Source organism: Pituophis catenifer, unplaced genomic scaffold (assembly GCF_029215685.1).
Source record: "Pituophis catenifer annectens isolate HBS135680 unplaced genomic scaffold, rPitCat1.0.hap2 SCAF_7, whole genome shotgun sequence".
Taxonomy (NCBI): domain Eukaryota; kingdom Metazoa; phylum Chordata; class Lepidosauria; order Squamata; family Colubridae; genus Pituophis; species Pituophis catenifer.
Window position 1 is genome coordinate 59,486,016 of NW_027256887.1, and position 20,404 is coordinate 59,506,419.

The window sequence follows — 20,404 nt, forward strand, 5'->3', positions numbered from 1 at the left end:
TATGTCTCTGTTTTCATCACACTGCTCATAGCAAATTGATCTCATTTCCTACCAACCCTTGGAGGTGCTTCACATGCTCTCACAGTTTGCGTCACGTCCAGGATTTTTTTTACATTTCCCACAAGCAGGATGCATAACTGAGTACTGGAAAACAATGGAAGACTAGAATTTTGTGTACAAAATTAATAAAAATAATAATAATGATGGACAAAAATGCCAAATCCAATCTAAACATCTGACTGTGCAACCAACCACAACAAGATGAGGACATATAGGGAAAGTGGGAAATCCATATCCATGTTCTTTCCCCCATGCACTCATGAAGGATATCCCATATGCTTCTAAGAGAGACCTGAATTCAAATAAAAAGATAGAATGAAAGAAATAGTTAATATGCTTCTGAATATTAACTAAACAACAATATTTATCATTCACAAATTGCTTTCATGATTTTCTTCTGTCTCTACGGTCACTGGGGGGAGTCCCCCATTGTCATTCAGTCGTTTCGCCCTGTAAGTTTCATAGTGGATGTTGTGAGTGACTTCTTTTAGGTCTTGAAGGTGGGTCCTAAAGAACAAGTGAAAAAAAGGTGAAAGGAGACAAAAAGTGTATCCTGTTATAACACAGAAATACAAGAGCACATATGTTCCTATTCAGTTATTTATTTAATATGGCAAATGGTCAAATTATCCAACAATATTAGCTTTATATTTAAATTGTTTAAAGACTATTTTCTTGCATTTTCATCTTTCAGGATTGTAATATATCCGTGATGGCGAACCTATGGCATGGGTGCCACAGGTGGCACGCGGAGCCATATTGGTGGGCACGCGAGTGTTGCCCTAGCTCAGCTCCAGCGCACATGCATGCACCGGCCAACTGATTTTCAGTCCTTCCGGTCCCACCGGAAGTCGGGAAACTGTCTGTTTCTGGCTTCTGGAAGGCCTCCGGGAGGATGGGGAAGACTGTTTTTGCCCTCTCCAGGCTCCTAGAAAGCCTCTGGAGCCCGGGGAGGGGGGAAAATGGGCCTACCGGGCCCACCGGGCCATCATGTACCAAAAGCAGGGAGAACTGTGGGGGGGGGGGTCACGTGCGCATGCGTGGGATGGCGGGGCGTATTGAATTATGGATGTGGGCACCTGCACCCGTGACCCCCCCGCTCCCCCCACTTTTGGCACACAATGGCAAAAAGGTTAGCCATCACTGTAATATATGATTGATAAATTTCTGTAACCCTTTTTAGAACTGTAACCATAACTGTAAGACATTATCACATCTTGTGGCAGAACATTTCTTAAATGTCTATTATTTGAAGAACTATTTTGTTTGTTCTAAATTTGTCCTATACTGTGCTCATGAAAAATCTAGCCAGCCTAATGAACTATAAACAATAGGGAGCAACTGAGAAAAAAGAAATATTTACACCTCTCCTTTTTATTACTTCATTTGTTCCCATCCTATGCAAGGTGGGAGGAGATTAGCAAGTTCTTTGTTGGAAATATAGTCTTTGAGGTATGATAGGTCATTTAAATATTCAAAGTTACAGTAAAAGGTAAAGGTTCCCTTCGCACATATGTGCTAGTCGTTCCCGACTCTAGAGGGCGGTGCTCATCTCTAGAGGGTGGTCCCCATTTTTCTACTTGCATTTTTACGTGCTTTCGAACTGCTAGGTTGGCAGAAGCTGGGACAAGTAACGGGAGCTCACTCCATTACACGGCACTAGGGATTTGAACCACTGAACTGCCGACCTTTTGATTGACAAGCTCAGCATCTTAGCCACTGAGCCACTGCATCCCTATGAAATTACAGTAGACTTCCCCAAAGATCAGTTTAATGCTATAGTATGGCAATAGCTTATTTAATTTTTTCAGTTTATTTCAGTAAATTATTCCAGTTGAATAGGCAACACCTTTAAAAGTCATTCTCACCTAATGACAAAATCTCGTAGTAGAGCAAATTCACAATGGGTGAGATTTTCCACTGTAAATAAAGGAAATTACAATTATCATACCTTAGATAAGAATACAGTAATAGAATCACAAAACTGAATGGAAATCTTGAAGGCCAATCCTTGCCTGAAGCAGCACTAATGTAAGAGGATATCTTGCCATTCTTAGGTCTCTCACATTATCTGAATGGTAGTGGATTCCATAAAACATTTCACAAGAATTCCTTAGGAGAAGGAATGGCAGAACCTGGGGGCAGAGTTGGAATCTTTTCAAACTAGAATTACTACATAGCCATAGCCACAAGTGAACTAAATTCAACCCTCCCTTAAGTGCTATTGACTTTTACCTAACTCTAACCAGGTGCTGACTATTAGTTGATAAGATTCTTATGCATAGGTATTTAGCAATAAATCACCTTAATTGAACCTTCTCAAGTGACCTGATCTTTCACGCCTGCCAGGATGGGATCTAAAACAAAAATACCCCTCCCTAGAAGACTAGGAAAAAAATGCTTTTCCCACCAACTTCTGCCCTCAGGTTTATCAAAAACTTTTTCTGACGATTGGGGAAACCACCTGAATAATATGGGCTGCTGTGCAAAAGGTTCCAAAAATATCCACAAAGCAAGTGGAGCAGAGATTTGTGAGAAGGAGAAATTTGCCTTCACTTGCCTCTTTCCACATTCTTTCCTCACTCATTCTTCTAACAACTCTTATTTATTATAAATTATTTTATGTCAATTCAGTCACATGGTTTTAAGAGATTTATAAACAATAGCATATGAACACAAAGCAAAAATTCACTAAGCATAAAAAGTTAACATATCAGAAATTACAATCAACATGAATACTCTAGTAAAATCATGGTGTCATATATCATCAAAACAAAAAAGTAATCTATTCCTCATTTTGTGTCCTAATTCAGACTGAGTCACATTTTTAAAAGCTTCCCAAATGTTAGAATTTATTATGTATTATCCTTCCTAGTGCTTAAAACATTTAAAAGTTAATATCAAACTATTATTCATTAACTGAGATTTTCCTTGTATATTTAAAATTAAAAACTGATCTAATGGGATTTCTCTTTTTCCTGCTCACCCCCTCCCTGCCCCCAGTTATTTACAGAAAATTCACCCTTGAAAATAACTGCTGTATTTTCCTATTTTATAATTCAGTATTTCGAGTAAGCACCCCTCAATGTATTCATCCAAATCATGAATAACTAATGAATCCAATTTAATTCATTGGGGAAGATAGTGTACATGTTTATAGGTCATTGACTTTTTGTGAAGAATCTTCACAAAAATTGCAACTGGTACCATTTGCAGACTGGCTGCTATAAGTGACATCTAAATAAGAAATTACAGAATAATTATGTACCTTCAATGACTCCCCAAGGTGTTTTTCTTCCTAAGACTCTTTTTCCATTCACTTGATACTCTTTGTCACTGCCCACCACAGCAAATGGCATACTTTCCTGCTGAAAATACACATAGAAATTAAGTTGCTTCTTTCTAGTATAAGTAAGGATGATTTTATTATTTATTCGTTTGTTTGTATCCCACCTTTATTGTTTTTACAAATAGCATATCCAACTTCCTATTTTTCTCACAAGAACAATCCTGTGAGGTGTGTTGGGCCAAGAGAGAGAGTGACTGTCCCAAAATCACCCAGCTGGATTTCATGACTAAGTCAAGATTTGGTTCTTTCCATTTCACCTTTGTATCACATGTATCTTTATAGAATAATATGTGTATACGAGCTGTCATTGCTAGTTTCTCTCTACAGTATATCTATACATAGTACATGCAACGTATAATGCAAAATACATTTGAATACTAATGACTCCTTTAAGCATCTTAAGAAATAAAAAGGCAGGACATAAATATGTCTAAACTAACAATAATTAAATTAGTTTGTAAAAATGTATTTAAAAAATTATATTCTCTCACTAAATGCATAAGTTTCAAATGTATGTAAGGATAAAAATTCCTTACATTCCAACTTTGGATTCAGTCTCTAAAAGCTACATATGATCTAATTTTAATCTAGTAGAAATAATAGTTTATCAAAATCTAAAGTTTATATCTTCTCAATAACTACATACACCCATATATGTAAGGTTAAACTACCTCAGAACCTACTAAAAAGGTCAATTGGAATTATAAACGGCGCACCCTGATTTTGTCATTCTCTGCTTTGTCTTCAAGGTCTTCATCAAACTCTTTCTGGGGATAAAATTCAATTCCATTGACTTCTAGTTCCTTACGGACCTGGTTAAAAAAAAGTATTTCAGGCTGAAAAGCCTATGCGAGCAGATAGCATTTCTGACCCAATCCAGAAAAATATCTGGATTGTGTGGTTTCCTAGATGCTTTCCCAAGGGAGACTCACCCTCTGTTTGAACTCAATCTTTTCTTCCAGAGTCATGGTGTCTGCCTTGGCAATAACTGGAATAATATTTACCATTTTGCTCAAATGTTTCATAAATTCCATATCCAAAGGTCGCAAACTGCAGGAAGAAGATGATTAGACAATTATAACCATCTTTACTATGGAAAAGCATCTTAATAATTTAATAATAATTAATAAAATTAATTCCTCTAATGTATTCAGCTCCAGTTTGGAAGGTGGGGGATAAGATACAGGAAACTAGCTTATCTGTGACTCCAGACCCTTTCCTATTAATTTATGGCCATCAGGAACACACTTTGACTGGCAAAGAAAGAAAAAATAAATAAATTCTAAGCATAAAAACTTCAAGGAATAGAAAATAAGCAAGAGAAAACCTCAGGCACCTTGAGGTAAAGTGCTAAATATGAAGATTACGTAAGTGCCTGTTTTGCCAAGTACAACTCTTGTTGGCAATCATAACTGATATCAGTTACTAAAGACTATGGATAGAGCTGGTAAAATAATTATATCTGTGTGATCACACATATTAATACATTTATACATATTAAATATCTAGAAACATTGTGTTTGCCTACAGTACACTTGAATTTTGAAAATTTTATATATGAACCAGCCTTAAAATATTTTGTCCTGGAAACATGCACACAATAATTATAATGAATAGGAATAGCTCTTCTAGGTCTTCATATGCATAATAAAGTATAGAAATGCAACATATCTCAAGCATGGATTTTATTTTGACTGAAGGTTACCCCTTTCTTTTTTTTGATCTTTGGAAAATCTGTGCTGACCTAGATGACTTTAGCTGGCTGTGAAAGTTACAGGGGAAATTTATTCTAGCATCCTGTCAGTCCCAAGAGAGTATTTTTTTCCTCCATTAATAAAACCTATCAGTGACAGTTCCCCCCTCCTCATCTTATGGACCAGCCCCAGAACTAGGAGAAATACATACGAGTGGCCTGTGGGAGAGATAAAGTAGAGGCAACAGTGGACTCTTGTATCTGGGATTCGTTTCTTTCTGGCAATATTCACCTCTTCCTTCAGGAATTTCTCATATTGCTCATTGATGTATTTTTCAATGGGCTCCCAGCTAAGCAAGCAGAAGAGATAAAGCAAACAGACAATCCTTCATTTCATATTCTGACATGGGCTAATAGATTTTGGAGAGGAAACAAACCACAGGCAATTTTACAAGACCAAAATGATTTTTGGCAGGGTCCATTTTATAGCCTAATAATCTGACATTCTGATTTAACTGATACTACAAAATGAAATTGGGATCCTGCTAATATGATTTCAGATTTAGATTTTAGAATCTCTGTATTTTGTAATGGTGTCACCAGATTTCCCAATTATAACAAATTACTGAGGTACTTTATATATCATGTATGGAACAAAATATAGTAGATCATGCTTTATGAGCAACAAAACAAAAGTAGCTGGATAATTTTATAGGTCATGGAATAAATATCTATATGAAATTGCTAAAACGGCTAAAATGTACTAATGCTAAATTTGTCCTCTGTATGTTCTCTGAAATTGTTTGTGATATTTTTATGTATGTTAAGGTGGAAATTCAAAATTGCTTTGGTTGCTTGGGGCTCTGGGGTAACACGTGTTTTTCATATTGAAGTAGGGTCCTTCATGCAGCATGTCCAATTTGTCATTTAGCAGTGCAGTAAGCATAATGATGCTTATGATGGTAGAACTTTTCCTCAAAAATACCAATAGTCTCTAAGCCACTACAACTTTAAAATATAAGCAGTTTCCCAACTACTCTTCATGTTGGCAGCATAGTAATCCACACTGAAGGGATCTTCAGTATTCCACTATTGCGACCACTTGGGGGGAAATTAACCTACTGTAATCAGTAAATCAGTTGTTAAAGATAACTTACCCAATATGAGATTACAGATAGTCCTTGATTTACAACCACAATTGGGATCGGACTTGATTTTATGACCATTTTACTGTGGTTGTTAAATGAAACATGATCATTAAGCAAATCTGGCTTCCCCATTTAGTCAGCTGGGAAGGTTGCAAATCATGACTGTGTCCACAGGGTGCTACAACCATTGTAAATGCCAGCTGGTTGCCAAGTGCCTGAATTGTAATCATGTGACTGCAGGGGAGGTGCAACAGTTGTAACTTTGAGGATAGGTTGTAAAACACTATGTCTGAAGGCATCATAATGTTAAATGAACACTCATAGGTCAAGGACTACCTATGTTAAAACTTTCCTGTTGGCATTTGTTTATCATCATCATCATATCATCAAAACTATAGTTTGAAGTAACTTGGAGTACAAGGCAGATACTATATTTCTGTATGGTATTTCTGAAAATATTTGTGTCTGTGTCTACTAATCAGAATTTGCAACTGAGAATTCTACTATATTTAAAGCCTACCCACTTCTCTATTTACATGAGGAGGAAAGAAAGTTAGATTGAAACAGAAAATCAGTGAAAAATGAAAATACTTACCAATTTTCATTGTTGATCTGGTCACCAAATCCAGGGGTGTCAATAACCGTCAGCTTCATTTTGACACCACATTCTTCAATAACTGGGGGGGAAATGTTGCTGTTACTCATCTTCAAAACTAATCTCTCTCCCTCCCTCCCTCCCTTGCTCTCTCTCTCCCTCCCTCTTCCCCCCCTTCCATTTATCCATATAAGGACAGTCCATCTCTTCACAACTACAGTATGTATAAAATTGTATGCAGCTAGGCAAACCCTCCCCCCCCCATAACAATCACAAAGTTGATTTCCAAGATAATATTGAGGGACCAATTTCAGTATTTTGATATATTCATATAGGATTATACCTGAATAATACTGTACATTCCTGAATATGTCCTGCAAGGGTGGATGGAATAAGTAACGGATGGTATACTAGACTGGACCAACTTTTCAGAGATGTATAAATGAGGTCTTTTAGATATATCAGTGCTTCCAAAGCTTCTATAAACCTGGCCTGATTTTCCATTATGGCCTAAACCATTTTTTTTTTTAGCCTGGAGGTTTCCTAGTATATAATAATTACACCATTGTGATTAATGTATAGTGTAGGCACTTTCACAAATTAAACAATGGTGTGTCAGTAACACTATTTGACATACAGCATTTTGCATAGAATAACAGAAAGTTTAGTGATGATAATAGAGCATATAAGAGGGAGATATGGAATATATCTTAAGATGGTAAAGTTTTGCATATACTGTATATACTCTTTCCAGAAGCAACCATACATATTCAAACCTGTGTCTACAGAATGGAATCAAATGTAATATACCAATCTGTGTTACTTAAGAAACGGGAGCAAAGAGATGAGGCCAGTATCACAGCATCACTGTCCCTTACATTATTATATTTCCTTTGTGTCAAGAAATATGGTTGTTTTACTTAGAGTTTCATGTTATAGGTAATTGAGCAAGGGAAGTAAGTGCAGTGAAGTCTCCTTTTGGCAAGTAGGTGGGTTGCTTTTCACATTTTAAAATTCTGCCATTGCATATCTACCCCAGGAAAACTACTGTTTTGTCTGTCAGACTACCACCCAATTTTGATTCTATTTAGCCTGGCATTTTCCCCGGAACTGGCCCTTCATCTATTGTTACAACTACTATATATTTGAAGTACAGAAATAATAATTTTAAAAAATTAGCTGAGCACCCCACTCCCTAGAACTGGAATAGCACAGCAAATTCTTTCAGATTCTTGTCATTCTCCTGGGAGACAGAACCCAAATTACTAGATGAAGAAAAGGCAAAGAGTTCTATTCAGTCCCTTCTTTTAAAAGCCATGCTGCTCTGACCCTAATTCCTTTTGTAGATAATAAAGAAACGGCTTAAAAGCCTGGCACAATAAGCCACAGTTTATCTGCATACTAGGAAGAACTGGCTTTTACCATGCCCAATAGCCTTGATCTCTACAGTCTTGGGGATCTTCTCCTCACGGTTCCAGCCTGAAGACTTCCTGCTTACTTGGGATTTGAACAGGGTGTTTACAAGTGTTGATTTTCCAAGTCCACTTTGGCCTAGGGGAAACAACATACAATCAATACAAAATTGGTGTTTGGCTAGTATAAATTGCTACTGTATTTGTTTGTTTGTTTATTATTATTGCTTTGACTACCAATTCCTCTCAGGGAGGTCCTTTTAATGGCTTTTTCTTCACTTGCAGAGTATACCCCCATCAATCCCAATGTTCCTCATTGATTGCACAACATAGGCCATATCTTGTCTCAGCCCTGAGTTAAAATAGTAATAATCTTACATCAATCCTTCCTATAAGAACAGATTTATCCTGTTTAGGCCAGTTAGGTCATGCCAGTGAGCCTAAGAATACACACACAAACACACAGGATTTATATAGCTGCCTATCTCATGGAAATGACCATTTTTGCAATGTGTGATTTGGGGTGTATTCTAGGCATGTGGGAAAACGTAGTTACACTCCTCACTTAAGTTACTGGCCAACTAGATATATTAACCATTAATCAGATTTTGACCAACTACCTGTCTGAAATATATGAAAACAATAACTTGGTTATCAACCCTAAGAACACAAAAGGGTGCATAATCCAGACAACTCTCTGTCTCTGTTTAAGGATCTCTGTTTAATTGTCACAGTAAATGCTGAATGGTAAACTGCTAGTGAAAAAAGGACCATTGGGTAGAGTTAAAACATAATAAACAAACACTGACAGCTTTTCTCAACTTGGTACCTTCCAGTCATGCTGGAATCAGAACTGCTGTTGCCCATGCTGGCTATGGAGTTTGAGAGCTGTAAAACTCATTTGCACATTCTCCTTGCCAGATGTGAGAAGTCTTCCCTCCCTCCCCCGCCGCTTTTTCTTGATGACAGAAGCAGGTAACTTTGTCCAAATCCACTGAGAAGGCAACTATACCACAAAAGTTGTGTTTTCTTTATGCCTCTGCAAGTGGATTTGAACTGTCCACCTGCAGCACAACATTTCACTGTAGGCAAATACTTCTGCTCCAGTTGGCTACCATGCATTTTGGTGGGAAGACCTCTTTCCTGCTCACTGATATCTATGTCCATGTTAGCTTGGCTGCAAGGCTGCCCCCTATTCTGAAAGGATTTTCATTGATGGACAGGTAAAATGCTGGACTGCTTAACGAATGTACCCAAAGGCTGGAGTGGTCTGATATTGTGTTTTTGTTTTGTACAATTTCCTTTTCTTTAACCAGGTGAAGTTGACAAATGTTCTGCCATGTTCTTCTTCTGGCATAAATGTCAGGAAGAACAGTAAAACTGAAATAATCTTGTGCTGGATTAGAAAATGTCAAGCACAAGAAGGAATCAATGGAGGCAGCTCAGATAAAAGCCACATTGTCTTTAAACTTCTCCTCCCCCCCAAAAAAGTAAAGATGCTTTCCTGGCATGGGTAATGTGGGGGGGGGGGAAGCAAGGGAATCTGTCAATCAGGGTCTGTGATTATTGCCTGGCCAACACTCTTGTCAATGTAATTTCCAACTGGTTTAAGTAGAGACAAGCAGTTTAAAACTGTCATGTGGAAGCAGCCATAGCGTAAACTTGCTTGGGGGATATTCATCCAGGCAAAGGCTGGTTTAAGCTTGGTTACTGATTGCCATAAGAGGTAATGCTAGTTCAAAAGAAAGAACTATTTAGGAAGAGATACCTGTTTGGTAGGGCAACAATCAGTAGCAGAAGTAGAGCCTCAAGGAAATAGTCATGCTTGTAGGAAATGCTGCAAGGCAACCTCAAAGAGAGTACCCAGATGAAGTCTCTCCTACCCCAAGCCTGTGAACCAATCTTTCCTACCTACAACCATGATGTTGAAGTCAAATCCGGTTTTCATGGTCTTCTTCCGCATTTGCTCTATGATAGTGTCAATCCCAATGTAACCCAGTAGGTTGGAATTAATACTGACAGGTTTCATTGGTACTACCGGCTTTTGCCGTGGCTCTGGTACCAGTTCAGACATAACTGCTTCAGACTTGGTATCTGCTGAACCTACAGATGGAAGGAAAATAAAAATTAAATTATGTGCCACAAGCAAGTTGAATATAATAAGCACTGGTTCTTGGGGTTGATATTCCTGACCACTTTTTGCCCTGTCTTGAGTATGGGTCATTGACATATTTTGCAGGAACACATGACATTGCCCTCTGCCTGACCCAAGTCATCAGGAAAACAATTTCCACCTGTCTTTTTTTCTGCTGTACATTAACTGCCAGTTCAAATGGTGCTGTTCAGTTCACCTATTGAATTTGACTTCACTGTGGGGGCTCTTTTCATGTTCCCATTAAGTTGCCCACTGAAGTGGTATTCAACTATCTACTTGTAGTTGCCCACTTTTGAATTGCTGGGTCGGCAGGAACTGGAACGAATGACTAGAGCTCACACTGCCATACGTCAGCAACTGGGTCTCAAACATGAACCTGCCAATCATCAGAACAGTGTGCTAACTACATGAGCCACCATGCTCTACTACTACTACTACTACTACTACTACTACTACTACTATTTCTACTAATACTCTACTAAAAATAATTATTTGGATTGATCGGCTACCTCTACTTGATTGCCTTGGATTGTTTGGATTAAAATGGCCATGCTATTTCCCAATTTATTATTCCTTGCTGGGAGTTATGGGACTTGCAGGCCAATGTATCTGAGAGACTGAAAAAGATCCAAAACATTATTCATTGACAGGAACATTCCTCCTCTGAATAATTCTTTTTCCTATTATTTTCAACTGCCATTTGCACTGAATCTTCAGCCCTGCTTCAATAAATGGGTAATGTTGTTTAAGACTGATGTCAGACTTTACTTTACTATAGAAAAGAATCTGCAGATGTGGGAGTCAAATTGAGCTAGCCAAACAGAATTGGCAATTTTTTTAATCATTTCCCAATCTCAGTTTGTGATATAATTTGTGGGTTACTAGAGAACTTTTTCTTCGTCATTTTTTAAATGAGAACTCCAAGAGCACCCATAGGGTTGGGAGTGGTGGGGCAGGATCAAAAAATTGATGGCAGCTCCAGTTAACCATGCTGATAGTCATGGCACTGTCTTGCTTCTTCCCCCTGCTATCACAGCTTAGCTCATGGAAGTACACCATGTCATATGCTTGTCTTGCATAGGCATAATACATTTAAATATTTGTCTTCAGAACAAAATACTTATTCAATTCAGTTTCTCCAAACCCTTGGAAGTCACACAGTGGAGTTGTTGCCAAACTTAAATTAGTCTGTCTGTCTGTCTGTCTGTCTTTCTTTCTTTCTTTCTTTCTTTCTTTCTTTCTTTCTTTCTTTCTTTCTTTCTTTCTATCTATCTATCTATCTATCTATCTATCTATCTATCTCATCTCTCCCTCCCTCCCTCCCTCCCTCCCTCCCTCCCTCCCTTCCATCTATCTATAACATCTGCTGTCCCACACATACATGGAAACCATTCTTCTCTCCTCTTGGCTTTTGCCTGAGTAGCTTCAGAAGATAGAGCATAAACAATATGCCATTTTTCTTGGTGTGTGTGGAAATCTTCACTTATAGGAACTCAAAAGGAAATTGAACATATCCCAGGAACCAAGCTTTTGATACTTAGATTATTTCCTTATGGTTTTCTAATTGTCAGTCTTTAAAAACTCTATCGTAGGCAATTAAAGAGTCACATGATAACAGAGGTTTCCAAAAGTGCTTCCAACTGCTCCCACTGCTACCAATCGAAGCATATTATGAAGTTGCTTTCTCTTTCTCCTCTTTCCCACTTCCATCTTCCCATCTCTCCTTTGTCTTCTAACTTCATGTCAGAGGGAAGAAAGTACTCACACCAGGGGAAGCCACTTTTATTAACAGAAAGTCTAATCTAAAACAGTCCAGAACTGAGAAACTATTTTTTAAATTTCTATGCAATGCAAAAAACATGTAGGTTTTAGAAGAAACTCTTCTCAAGTAGGTCACAAACTCATTTTTATAAAAGAAACGGATGAAATCAAGACTCTGTTACTTCCCAAATGCTCAGGACTAAAGTTTCAAAGCTATTGGATTCCAAAAAAAGGGATCCTGAGCTTTGCAGAATCTTTTATATTGTGAATAATCCCTTCACATGGCTTCTCAGGAGATCTGATAGTGACTTCTATTTTTAAATTATTAAAGAAATCACTGCACAGTCTTATTCATGCCTTTGCAAAAGTAAGCCCTCTGAAACAGAGTGGGCTTCACTCCCACAGATATCTATAACAGATGGCTGTCTCTGTTTTAGCCTGTTCGAGCTTTTGAAACTGGAGCTGATTCTGTCAACAGTTAGTCTCCTATCTTTTTTCATACTATATTGAAGCTATGTTGAAATGTAGGAAAAGACTTGTGCCATAGTTCTGTGAATAGATTTTTATATACTGCAAAAAGACTGGTTTAGTGTAAATGGGAAAAATCCATCCATGCTAGATACTCAATGAGATCAGTGCCCTGATTAGGATGAACTTGCTGATTAATGTGAGATGGTTTACTGTGTTTCTGTGAAAGACAGTAGGATACATTTCTTTGCCTATGGTGGTGTAAATTAAAAGCAGGTTTTCCACCCAGCAATTTCAAATTACCATAAAATATCTGCAAGTAATTATAATACCAGTCATATTTCTTTCTCTAGTTTCCCTAACCTGGTTTCTTCTCCAAATAGACAGTGCTACAACTTCCATCATTCCTAGCCAGAAGAACCACAATGAACGGGGAGGGTAGGAAGTGTTAGTTCAACTGACTTGGGTGGCTTTAGTTTTGGAAAAACTGCCTTAGTCTGACAGTTCTTTGTATTTGCTCATTTATTATCCCTCCCATTCTTTCTCCTCTGCTAATGTATGGATGTTCTGTTCCTGTTATCCAACCCCAATCCCATCACACCCCTTTCCCCCCTCCTTTCCTCTGATCCAGAGTTGTTTCCACTGCCCAGCATTCTAAGTCATACCGGTCTGTCATCCACAATTACCCACCGAACAGCCATAGACCAATACATTTTGCCATGCTGAAGGTTCCCCATGACCATCCCTCCATTCCTGTTCCAGGCTCAGTCCCTGAGGATTCTCATGTGGGTTCAAATGTTAGCTGCAGCTGCAAATTGGTACTCACACCCCTGGGCCAGCTGGGATGAATGAATGCCCTCCTTCACAAAAGCCTCAGTGTCTGATGCTCAGCAGCAGCAGGCGGCTGCTCCTGCTTCCCTCTTGATACCAGATGGAAAAGATGAACAAGAAATGTAGCGTCTCCTTTTGGCAGGCTTCTCTGGGGAGTCTTGAATTAAAGCAGTGGTCAGTCTCCATTCCAATCCCAAATGCACGGTTGAGCTGAGAGCGCATGCAAGAGCACAGCATCCCTTCCTGCATCTCTGAGCTCAGCCAGATCCAGAAAGAGCGTGCAAACCCCTGCAGGAACCACCTACCTTTGAACATGAATCTTTCTTTGTCTCTGGCTGTGAACCTTCGGGTGGGGTTTCTCCTGACTTTTTCCTGCCCCACGGGTGCCTATGAGATTCTGGTCGTCTTTGTTTTTTCCGTAAGTGCCCGTACCCCTCTTTCTTTTCTTCTCCAATGGATATTTCAGATAAGCAAAAGATGCTGCTGCTGCTGCTGTTACCACGATCACGTGATCTGAATATTAAACATCGCTGCAAAATCTCCCCCACACTCTGCCTCTCTCTCTTCCCAGGATCCAGAGCATTATCATTCAAGCATCTGGGAGACCTTGATTGGATTGATGTGCATTAAATTGTGCACTGGCTTCTGAAGGGAGGTGCTGCTCGGATATGAGGGTTAGCAGTAGCCTGGAACATGTCCCCTCCCCATCACATATATAAATGTTTCCTTCTCTGCCTGGTCTCAACACCCTCCTTCCTTCTCTCTGTTCCCAGGCAGCATTCATATGGCTTTGTTTGCCGAGTATCTCTAGAGGCAGACACTAGTTAATCTATGAGGATCATTAACCCCTTCATCAATCATAGCATTCACATGTAAGGAAAAGAGGAAATAGATTTCACATCTAAGTATTCAGGGATTTTCATCTTGGCACTTGCTTTCAAGGAGGTTATGATAAATCTTGTGACATTTTGCATCCACTCATCGTCACAAGATGCTGGCAACAATAAGAGGTAATAAGATACTGTATGACAAGACATGGTATATGTCAGCGATGATTTTACATGTCAACAATAATGCAGGCAGGGAGAAATCTGCCTTTGTGTCAATCTGAGTAATGCATATTGGTATGTCTCCATGTGTTTGTAGGCATCTACATCATGTATGTGAATTTGCACAGTTGTCACAGTAAGCATAAATGCCTTAGAAAAAACATCTGGCATCTGTACTTACTTTGACAATATGCAGAGACCTATTTGCAGTGGGAAACACTGATCCAAGATAAACTCTACAAAACACATACAGTAAATATTGCTTCATGTGAAATTTATATATATGTGAATTTCATGAGCAGGCATGACTTTATGGTAAATATGTTAACATATGTATTTGAAAATCTCACACGTGATATCTGATGCCCATAGGCAAGATTTCTTAAAATATAAAATATTCTGGGTGCTAAAGGAAACACTAGGAATCTGTATAACTGGACCAGATGTCTGCACAGTAATTTCCCAATCAGCTGGAATGAACCATATTCACTGAATTCATTATTTTCTCATTTCATATTTGGAGAACAAGAGTTCAGAATGGAGATGGATCTAATTTGGAGTCAGGATTGTGGATATTATGTGCATTGAACAGGAGAGCTAGGCTACAGAGAAACTGTATCTGACTATTAAGTAGAGTGCATGTCAGGGTGCAACAGCTCTCAGATCCGGCTGTTAGAATTCCTATCTAGAATGGAAAAGAGACCTCCTGGAGAATGTGGTGCTGAAAAACATCTACCAGTCAGCACACTTTTCTTCAATTAGGTTCTACCAGATACCATTTCTGACATTCCTAGTTAATGTTCTCCATATTATTTGAAAAACCTGAAATATATGAGGAAAAGAACAAGTAGAAGAAAGTTGCTATAGACAAGACTGACTTAGATGGACCAATTGCTTTATATCAGGCAGATTCTACTATCTGTGCTACACTGTCTAATCTGGAACATGAACAAATGTTCACAGATGTATTATGACCCTTCCTTCACTAAGCTCAGGCTCTCATAGGTGAACCAATCACTTACTGTGTTCACAGACAATTGGAGTAATATCTATTCTGCTCTTAATCAGAGGTCTCTTAGAAATGGCTATTGTCACTTAACAGTACAGCACTATATGACAGTACAGTCACTTCAATTGAAATGATATTGAGTAGCGTAAAAGTATCAGATGAGATAAAGAACCGGTCTGATGTGAGTGTAGTGATTAAATCATTGATTTGCTGCAATGTGATTAACTGTTTTGTTTGGTCTGAATATGGATTTCAATAGACTTCCTACATTGACTGAAATTCTAGAGTGGAAGTTCAACTTATCTGGAGGGCAGAAAGTTGGAGAATGCTAGTTTTAAAATGCTACATATTTAATGCTTATATTTTAAAACCACTTTAGAATGCTATGTTCTTATTGTCTGTCCTTTTCTATATAGATAATCCTCGACTTACGATCACAATTTTGGGCTTAATTGTGGTCGTATGTCGAGGACTACCTGTAATATGAAAAACAAAACAAAACAATGACACAGATAACTCTTGTGTGTGAATTGGATCTGATTTTATATTTCTGCAGAGCTGTTGCTCTAAGATAATAAAACATTATTCTGTCCAACGAGAAGGTGCGTCTCAGGTAGGACCAACGCCCCTTTCATGGAACATGCAATCCATAGTATGCCATTATTAACTGAGAGACTACAACCATTGATTTCATATACTGTATATATACAATAATATGTAGCAGCACTTACCATTTTGGGATTTACATTCTGACTCAGTTGCATTTACCACAGAAATGGTTGTAGAATTTTTCATAAAAGAGTGGTCCATACTAGCTTGCTCTTCAGGACACTCCTGAGGAAAGGGAGGGAGTATCTTAACAGGCCCTGATAAGCCCCTGAGTGTAACTCTTGGAATGCCGTTTCTGGCCATGAAAACCTGGGCTTCATGTATAGCTTCTACCAGGATAGAATTCATGAGATCCTTTCCCATGGTTTGGGTATGTCTCTGACATGATGGAAAGCTATCAAAGCCTATTTTTTTCACCAAATCTGGTGTTTCTTTCTCTGAAATCTGGATTGCATCGTCAAGAGAGGAGTTGACTTGTGCATCAGGAATGAACTCAACTGTACTCTCTGGCAAGGTTTGTGGTCCAGATAGCAGCTGAGGACATGGCAACGGCTGTTTCTTGAAACTCCCTGGTGTTTCCTCCATTGAAGATACCTTCTGGAATTCTCTTCTTGCCATGGGATGCCAAATGAGTTGCCGGCTGGTTGGAGGAATGCTGTTGCTTTGATGAAAAGTAAAAGATATGGAGCTGAGTTTCTGTTGTTCCAAACCATTAGCTGCTGTCTGCTGAAGTGACTGGTATCTAGTGGAAGGAGGACATGAAACCTGAGTGTCATGGCTCCCTGGAGATTTAGGAGAAAGAAGCCTAGAAGCAGGCCTGGGAATCCCTTTGCCTTTAGCCAGAAGAGTCTGTTTTGGAGAACCTTGCACGAATAAGGACTTCTTTTTCAAGCTAGGGTTAACAGACCCTAAACCACCAGTCCCAGGTGAGTGAGCTGAACATCCTGGAATGCTGTTGCAATGAGAGGAGGCACCTAAGACTGGGATACACCTTTGGATCCTGTGTGAGGAGGGAGTACAACCTTTATCCATCATGACTAGTGGTTGCCTTTGTTTTTCCTAATAAAATAAAAGCAAGTGAAAGATTAAAGAAGTGAAAGAAGTTAAAATTGCTTTTAACTTCTTTTCAGCTATTAGGAACCTTTAGATCAACAAGTTTCTTACAACACTGGAAGAGTTTCCTTCAATCCCTAGTGAAAGAAGTTTTGAATACAAGTTAAGTGTTAAAAGCAAGTTTTTTTTTTCTGGAATAAACAGCAAATTAAAGCTTTGATTTTATAAAGTTACAGATGGACTAAGGGTCTAGATAAATTTGAAATAAAATTTTGGATTTTAAGAATCTTGCTATGGGAAATTCTTTGAAATCATAAAAAAGAGATAAGGTTTTTTAAAAAACGGGATATTAGAAGGAACTAGAAGATTACAATTAAAAGAGAAGAACACTCACTCGGCTTAGTCATACAGAATGAAGCAAAATATTTTATCATTGTACATGTTAAAGGATATTTTTGAACAATGGACCCAGAAGTTTTTTTTTTTTTAAGTTTAGTCAGAAGCTGCCCAGAGTTATTTTACAGGGGAGATTTGACAGCATAAAAATTTAACAAATAAATAAATAAGTAAAGTTATTTTAAGAGGGTATGCAATTCCAAATAGACTGTGTTTAAAAAATGTTATGGAAGAACAAGTTTACCAGACCAGACAGACTGTTCTGAAATTGGGTTTAAAAAAGACAGGTTACAAGAATATTGGGAGGAAATACTACATTGGATATACAAATGAAATCAATTAATGTCTTAATAATTAAAAGGGATAAACAAATAAAAAGAATGATATGAATAACTTTCCCATATTGAACTTACAAGAGACTTGTTAAAATTTTGAGCAATTTTCTGAAAAGAGACAAAGGAAAAAATGAAATCAAATTCTAGAACGTTATTTGAAAGGACTATAGATCAATATTGTTAGAAGTAAAAAGAAGGACTATAAAGTTGGTTTATTGATCAAGGTTATAATATCTATATTCTGCTATCTCTGATAATTCTTATTGGACTTTTGCTAATATCAGGACTAAAATGACTTTATGGATATATTTATAGATAAAAGATATGGGGGAAAATATGGGGAAAAGTCAGCAACTATAGCTAGCAATGACTAGTGGAGTAGAATCCATAGGGACACCTTTAAGATTTTTTTAATAGGGAAAAGAGATTGTTTTGCTGAATATTAAGAGAAAGTGTTAAGTTACTAAAATAGTTTATACTTGTGATGAATTGTCACTTGTCACTTCTTTATATATTTATTTTCTTTCACTTTACTATATTCTTATTTATTGTTTCTTAATTTTACTTTCTATTTATCCTTTTCTGCATCTTCTAATTTTTTCTTTTTCTTTTTTAATCTATATTAATTTTTTAATGATGTAAATTGAATTCTTTAATAAAATTACTATTAAAAAAACAAGAAATAGAATTCCTGGTTGTCACTCATCCTAATTGTGTTTCTTATCAACAGGCTTAGTGATCTTTTGATAGACTTTTATAACTTTTATTTGATTAGCGGTGCAGTGTGAAGACTTTTTACCATGTCTTCCAGAATTCCATTAAGTTTTAGTCCCAGGGCTTTTGAAGAACACCTGATTGGGAATGGCTGCTGTAAGCCATTGAAATAAATAAACTCTCAGTCCTCTTAAAAGCTCTCGGGTCTAAGATTCTGACCAAACATTTCTTATTTTTTCAAAGGATTCTTATACTGAAAGAGAATGATGAGTGCTTACCTGGTAATGTAAGGGCAGAAAGCAGCTGAATGCTCATCAGAAACATCCCAAAACAGCCTTTCATAGATTGCAAAGGATCCCATAAAGATGTTTACATGAGCTTTAACAAGGCACATTAAGCCTAAGACATCCAAACTTTCTGGATGCCATGAAGAATATGTTTGTCCCTCTTTCAAATGTTTTGCTCTTCTCTTTCTCTGCCCACTGCATCCTCTTTTAGCTGTGGAGTGTTTTCTCATTCTCTTGAAGTGGGAGAAAGAGCATCTGGGTGCTTGGAGCAGCACTTTGCTGGATGCAGAGGCAAGGAGTGGGCACAGGCTTTGAATGAGAGCACTCATAAACAACTTTGAATTGGAAATTGTAAAAAGGAAAGAAATACGTTCTGGAGATCTCAGCGCATGTAAGCATCTAGGAACAGCAAATAGCATTATTCTTCTGAACCACTGAACAGACAGTAAATATAGGAAAAGGCATTGTATATAGGAATTTTTCCCATTGCTGCATTGACAGGCATTTCTCTAGTCACCAAGTTGGCAAAAAAAAACAAAAAACGAAGTCTGCCTGCTAAATAGTGCTATACCAATAGCTTCAGTGACAATGCTGGTGACCGTTGCTGTCCTTATGATTTCAACATGAGACACTTTAAAGGCAGCAATTGCTGGAATCCCCTAGCTGCATTTCCCCTTTAATCAGTGTTACATGACAGGTAGGAAAACCAACCAGCAATTGCTGGCCTTAACATGGTAGGCCAGGTCTGAGCAGTTGTGAGCAGATGCCTGGAATGTTTCAGGTTATCGGAATGTTACATAGCTAACAAAGAAGTAAGCCGTGCTACTGACCTGTTAACTTGGTCTATTTATGAACATAAATCTACTGCTCTTATGAAAAGGTGCTGGACCTGTTTAGTTTGCATCTGGTTGTCTTCTAGAAGAGTGCTAAACTCATGTGTTGCTGATGCAAGAAGGGGATATGGGCTGAAGGTTGAAGGAATAATAATCTCAGTTATTATCAATTCCCATGCAGCAGAGCAGACCTAAGTTGGACAATTCTTTATTGCTAAGTAATTGGATGGAGATTTAATAATGCAAAAATATCACTCCTGTGTGCCGAGTACTATTTGATATATTGGACATACTGTAATCTCTATATAAGGGGAACATGTCCATATGAAGAAGAGTTGAAACTGATGGAACTTGGAAAATATACATATTTCTCTACAACTTAGAAAACATCATGTCACGTTTAGATACAGTATCATAGCTCTAATATTTTTTATAATACCCCTGCTTTTCCAGCAGAGGCCTGACAAGAACAGTTGTCTTCACATCAAAAGCATGTACTTTTAGTTTTTAAAAGTATATTGGCATGTTTTAAACAAAACATCTGTAACTGTTCAATAAATGCTTTTCTGGTTAGTTATTCCTAGCCCAAGAGGACAAAAAAAGAGAAGTAAGATGTGCAGAGTTTTTAAGTTGCACTTGAAAAGGGC

At 37.9% G+C, this 20,404-nt stretch overlaps 1 protein-coding gene across 1 annotated transcript; it reads right to left on the minus strand.

The window, feature by feature from the left end:
• Nucleotides 1-431: 431 nt before the first annotated feature.
• Nucleotides 432-13,787, minus strand: SEPTIN3 (septin 3). Its single transcript, XM_070948097.1, has 10 exons — nucleotides 13,778-13,787; nucleotides 10,169-10,360; nucleotides 8,268-8,396; nucleotides 6,846-6,927; nucleotides 5,315-5,452; nucleotides 4,342-4,459; nucleotides 4,126-4,221; nucleotides 3,329-3,428; nucleotides 1,929-1,980; nucleotides 432-567 (listed from the first exon to the last, which is right to left on the minus strand). Exons 1-10 carry the CDS (start codon nucleotides 13,785-13,787, stop codon nucleotides 432-434), a joined length of 1,053 nt encoding a protein of 350 aa, XP_070804198.1.
• Nucleotides 13,788-20,404: the final 6,617 nt, after the last annotated feature.

What these genes read in the sequence shown, in the direction of transcription:
- SEPTIN3 (XM_070948097.1), bottom strand. An exon ending in CTTCAACATCATGGTTGTAG is followed by an intron (nt 8,397 to 10,168) that starts GTAGGAAAGATT and finishes TGTTTCCCCTAG; the next exon opens with GCCAAAGTGGACTTGGAAAA. An exon ending in GATCAAGGCTATTGGGCATG is followed by an intron (nt 6,928 to 8,267) that starts GTAAAAGCCAGT and finishes TTTCCCCCCCAG; the next exon opens with TTATTGAAGAATGTGGTGTC.